Source organism: Malania oleifera, chromosome 11 (assembly GCF_029873635.1).
Source record: "Malania oleifera isolate guangnan ecotype guangnan chromosome 11, ASM2987363v1, whole genome shotgun sequence".
Taxonomy (NCBI): domain Eukaryota; kingdom Viridiplantae; phylum Streptophyta; class Magnoliopsida; order Santalales; family Ximeniaceae; genus Malania; species Malania oleifera.
This window is the reverse complement of record NC_080427.1, coordinates 74,306,227-74,311,832: the sequence shown is the minus strand read 5'-3', so window position 1 is coordinate 74,311,832 and position 5,606 is coordinate 74,306,227. Positions and strand designations below refer to the sequence as shown.

General features: G+C 42.5%; 1 protein-coding gene across 1 annotated transcript; it reads right to left on the bottom strand.

Moving 5' to 3' along the window:
* Positions 1 to 739: 739 nt before the first annotated feature.
* Positions 740 to 4,224, bottom strand: LOC131168076 (glycerol-3-phosphate 2-O-acyltransferase 6). Its single transcript, XM_058127271.1, has 2 exons — positions 3,408 to 4,224; positions 740 to 1,787 (listed from the first exon to the last, which is right to left on the bottom strand). The coding sequence occupies exons 1-2, from the start codon at positions 4,026 to 4,028 to the stop codon at positions 903 to 905; spliced, it is 1,506 nt and encodes a 501-aa protein (XP_057983254.1). The 5' UTR covers positions 4,029 to 4,224; the 3' UTR covers positions 740 to 902.
* Positions 4,225 to 5,606: the final 1,382 nt, after the last annotated feature.

The window sequence follows — 5,606 nt, the reverse complement described above, 5'->3', positions numbered from 1 at the left end:
GTAAAAATAAAAAAAGCTAGATGGAATAGTGTTTTCCTTTGACTAAAGATGCTACCTAATTGGTGTAGCATCTTTAATGGCCACATCACCCATGCCTATTGCATGAGGCATGCAAGGACACTACTTCAATAAGTGTTTTTTAGCTAAAAACACTACTTGTATGGTTCAACTTCTTTTGTATAAAAAATATAAAATTATCCGGCGTTTATTTTGTTTTTTGGGACGTATCAATTGAGGATATAAAATTACATCTGAAATGTATTTAAATAATTTTAATTAAAAAAAAAAAACTCTACACAGTCATACGTACAATGTTCTCACATGGGTGGGCCCCAAGAGAGAGAGAGAGGAGATATGTTTATATTTCATTTGATTGGCCAATTTGTATTCAACTGTGATCGGGACTCACGCGAGTGGAATACACACCATTGGTCCCCCCGTCGTTTTTTCATATCGGAATACATGGTTCGATGGCCACAGGGATAGTGGCAAGTGGCAAGAAGCCACGTCTCCAAAAGAAGAAGCTACCCCTTCGCCCACATTTAATTTTAAATTCAACCGTACGTGCATTTAATACCACGCCACAGCCACCTACTATCACACCCCGTCCCCCAACACACACAACACATGCTGCCCCTGCCCGCCGCCACCACCGTCGCCCACCCCCAGCCACCCATCGCCGCAGCTGCCACCGCCATCAACACCGTCTCATGGATAAATTCGTAGTATACGCAACAAATTAACATCAATATACATGTAGATTAGCTGATCATATCTTGTGATTTTCTCACAATAAGTTTATTGTAATGACAACATTTGATTAATTCAAAACATGTGAAAAAGAAAAAGATCCACCGATTCACTAAAAATATTTAAATCGATTTACTTTTTAGTTACTTCATTCATTCTTCTTCTTCCTTCTTTTCCTTCGTCGGCGCCTGAACCCGGCCGTCCGTCCCTGCGAGCATCGCGTACTTATCCTTCCTCGTCAGATTGGTGCACTCAAACCCCAGCGTCCCTGACAGCACCCTCTGAATATAATTCGCCACTTCGATCGGCGACTTCCCGCCCCGGCAAGTGAGCTCCGCCGGCAACTGTTTCAGGAACGTGATCTCGTAGACCGGTCTGGGGTTCATGAACACGAAATACGGGTCCAGGAACTTGAACCCGCGGACGGTGGTCCCGTGGAACACACTCTGCTTGGCGTGGATGGCCACGGGCACGATCCGGTCGGTGAGCTCGGCGAAGAGCGCGCTGAAGCGGAGGAGGAATGGCTCGCGACAGGTGGTCCCCTCGGGGCAGATCACGAGGTCGCCTTCTTCCAGCAAACGCTTGATGTTGCGGGCGTCCTTGTCTCGCTCGCGGGACAGGGCGACGGCCTTGATGGGGGAGATGAGCTCGGAGAACTTGCTAATGCTGTAGGTGACGCAGCTGATTTTGCGGCCGAGGGCTACGGCGGTGACGACGGGGTCGAGGACGGTGCGGTGGTTGCAGACGAAGAGGACGCCGGGGTGGCCGGGCTTGGGAGGCGGGGGAGGGGTGCCTTTGACGATGAGCTTGATGCCGAGGAACTTGTAGTTGTAGCGGACGATCTTTTCGGGCAAGGGGATGTTGATGTAGACGCGGAGGAGGGAGAGGATGACGCCGATGGGGAGCCAGAGGAAGGTGAGGAGGGCCGCCAGTGGGGTTGGGCGCTGAACCATCCGCCCCTCGTGGAATATCACGGGGCTTAGCAGCTTGTTCCTTGGCAGCGGCTCGCATTTTGTTCTTGGCACCAGGTATCCTTCCTGCCATTAATTAGACGTGCATTAAATTTTATGTTAGATGTAGAACACACATCATTACTTTCTCTCACCTACATTTGATGTTTATAAATAAATGTTAAATAAAATTAATGGAGAATTAATGGGCTTAGCAGCATTGATATACCGAACATTTTTCTTTGTAAAATATGATGAGAAGAATGAATAGTGTCCATTTCCAGGTAAGAATTTGAATTTCATTCCCGTAAATAAAATTAATGGATGAAGTAGTCGGGGTTAGAAGGAACTCAAATTCGATGTATATTAAATACGCATATACAACATACATAGGTTGAGTCAAATGTGAGGAATTTAACCAAAGATAAATATTCAAGTTCACCCAAATTGTGTACAGATCATTTCGTTAAGAAAATCCATTGAGGTCCAGCAGGGTCGCCCATATAAAACCATAAGCGGCCAAGTTAGCTGACCAATATTTGTAACCAGGGAAAATGAGAGAAAAAAGAAAGACGAAGGGAAGTAGGCAAGTAGCCTGTGACTCCGTGCATACAAAAACAAGGGATCACGATTCACGCTCAACCAACATTTGAGAAAAGACGAATTGACTCGCAGGTAACCGGTAACCCCCCCACATGGACGCCACAACTTTTTTTCTTTTTTTTATATATTATTAATATGTATTCCAGATTTGATTGGTGGAGAGGGATACACGTGGCATTCCTCCAGAAATCTAAATTTGGTTTGAATGCCTTATGCTAATGGGGTACGGCACGTACTTCCCTTACTCATGCCACTTGAGTTGAAGGTAAAGATCTGGTAAGAAAAGCATGAAGAAGACCCAAGCTTAACATCAAATAACACATCATTACCTTTTGTTAATTATCCAATAATTTTTTTTAGGTTGGTGGAAGGATTTATTGGCTTTAAATTTTAAAAACAATTGATGTGAATAGGTCATATCAATTTCTAGGTGAACATGAAAATTATGTCTAGAGTTCAAAATATTTAATTATCTCTCATATATATAAGAAAATGAAAGTAAAAAATTACCACATACATCAAAAATTACTTTGAAGTAGAAACGAAAATATAAAGCCTCATAAATGAAGTACAACTGAATTTAAAGGGAGAAAAACAAGACTGCAACAGGTGTGGTTATGAACAAAATTATTTTAATTTTTTATTTCTTCAAAGAGGAACATAATATTGTATCATTCTAAAATTTTTTACCAGGAGCTCGAGCTTGAAGAAAATAAAATAATGATTCTCAAGTTTTTCATACAAATTAAGGATAGAAATATAAATAAAACTGTATGATATATATTATAATTATTTTTAAAATTAAAAAAATTACACGTGATAGTCGTTTTCATGGAAAATTAACGAAGCATGAAATAAATTAAGATCCCACTCGTACGTCCCATAGAGCACTGTTCATTATTAAATTTCTTTTAAAAAAATAAGGAAGAAAGAAAGAAAAGCGGGTGAGTTACGAGACTTGACTGCCACAACAATAATAGGAAAACGATAAAACAAGGGTGAGTTACGAGACCAAGTCGCGCACAGATCGAGCCACTACCACAACAATTAAACATAAACAAAAGCAACAAAACAAAAAAGGCTGAATTAATTGGGAGAACAAACCTTGCAAATGGACATGAACTGATAGTCAGTCTCTCTATCCCCGAGTCCCAAATCTGGCAAATTGGCACCAAACTCTCTCTTCACGGCCATCCTCTTGTGCTCCCTCACGAGAACGCCAGGCTTCCTTGTAAACCCAGTGGCCCTGCCGGACTTGGTCACCTCCAGCTCCGTCCCCAGAACCTTATCGGCGCCCATGAAGTTCTTCACGAACGGCTCCACCATGATTCTGGGGTTGGCCGTGACGATGTAGCGCTTCCCGAAGGAATTGAAGACCCGCCAGGTGTCGGGGTGGACGTCCTCGGCGTAGAACTTGGGGAGGACGGAGCGGGCAACGAGCTCGACGTCGCGGATTTTGAGGCCGGCGAAGGTGATGAAGACGAAAGTGTTGATGGCGAAAGCCTCTGAGAGGAAGAGGTAGGTGAAGTAGACGAAGGGGACGGAGGCGAGGAGGAGGAGGGCGCGGAGGAGGCTGCCGGCCTCAAGGGCCACCAGCATGAAGTAGGGGAAGGCGCTGCGGGAGACCAGGAGGGTGCCGTCGAGGTCTGCCGCCACGGTCTGGTTGGATCGGCCGCCGGAGCTGCATTTTGTGATTGGCTCGAAGTGGTACTGCTTAGCTCCCATGTCGTGAGAGAGAGAGAGAGAGACGGGGTTGTGGTGTGAGAGTGAGGTGGGTGGGTTATGGGAGGGGGGAGAGAGGGATGAAGGGGTTTAAAAAGAGGGGGAGAAAACGGCGTGGGGCTGTGGTTACTTGTTACGGTCCTCATGAATAAGTTATGTGGTTGAGAGAGAGAGAGAGATAGAGTGTGTGTGTGTGTGTAATTTTGTAGAGGGTTAGTTTTGTTTATATTTTAATTTTTGGTAGTGGATTGGAATAGTATTGACTATGGGGTACGTGAGCTGTGAGTTGTGAGGGAGGGGAGAGGGCAGAGAGGGGTCAAATTAGTTGGGGAGCGGATGCCAACGGCAACAGTACATTCAATTAGCCTACTTTTCGGTTAATTGGCGCCGGCCTCGCCGCGCCTTTAAAGCTGGGCCGCGCGCCGCTTCTTCACCGCCTCCAATTTCTATTATTCTGGCTGCTTTTCTAGTTACGCACTTAACCCATATGTATATATCTTCATTAATATATTCTCGTGAAATATACGACCAATCCAGTATTTCTTTTTTTAACCCGAATCTCAATTTTATTAACTCTAGAAAAATCATGATAACAAGCAGGAGATACGAGATTTATATAGAAACTATAAAAAATCATCTCTTAATAAATAAATACCAATACAATAATCCAAATAAATCAATCTAAATATGTATATATGTAATCAAAACCAAACAAATCAAATATAAACAAAAACCAAAGGAGAACCAAATGATGTCTATTGACTTTTTGAGTCCGTCTCCTATTTTGATTATGCCAAACCATAGTATCTTATCTGTGTGTTAAGTGTATAAACAAAAACCAAAAGAAAACCAAATGATGTTTATTGATTTTTTGAGTTCGTCTCTTATTTTGATTATGACAAACCATAGTATCTTATCTATGTGTTAGGTGTATAAATATGTTTACTTTTCTTAGCACGAATGAAAGATGAGATATGAAAGCTAAGAAATACTTAAACGAGCACATCATTTGGTGCAATCCTCAATATTACAAAGGAGTAGAGCATGAAGTTTCTTGTTTGTTTCAAGTTGTATTGTATTTCATTTTATTTTCCTTGGTCTGTAATAAGTAATGCATGACATGTATGATAAGAACTACAAGCTCAAAACGACCTTAGAGAGACCCTAGGTCCTTATACAAATACTTTGAAAATTTCCCACTATTATCTATGCAATTAGGGGTAAAAATATGACTTAAGTTCTAAATTGGAAAGGGCTTTGGGGGACCGAACTTGTGCGTTGAAAACGCTTCGATCGATCGAAAGTGTGGAAATTCAAAATGTTAACTAAAGGTTGGGCGACCGAACTGAAATGAACTGAGTGTTTTCTGTCGACCGAACTTTTATTGAAGACTTTTTCATCGTTTACGGGCGCCCAAACTTCACATTTATTTTGACCTTGAGCGACCGAATGTTGAAGTTCAAAAGACCGAACTTAGGCTCAGGCTAGCGAACCTTAAATAGGTTGGAAAATCACCTAGACCAGCCAACCAAACCCTTCACCGGGCACCTGAATTGATAAAATGAACTTTTCATTTTGTGA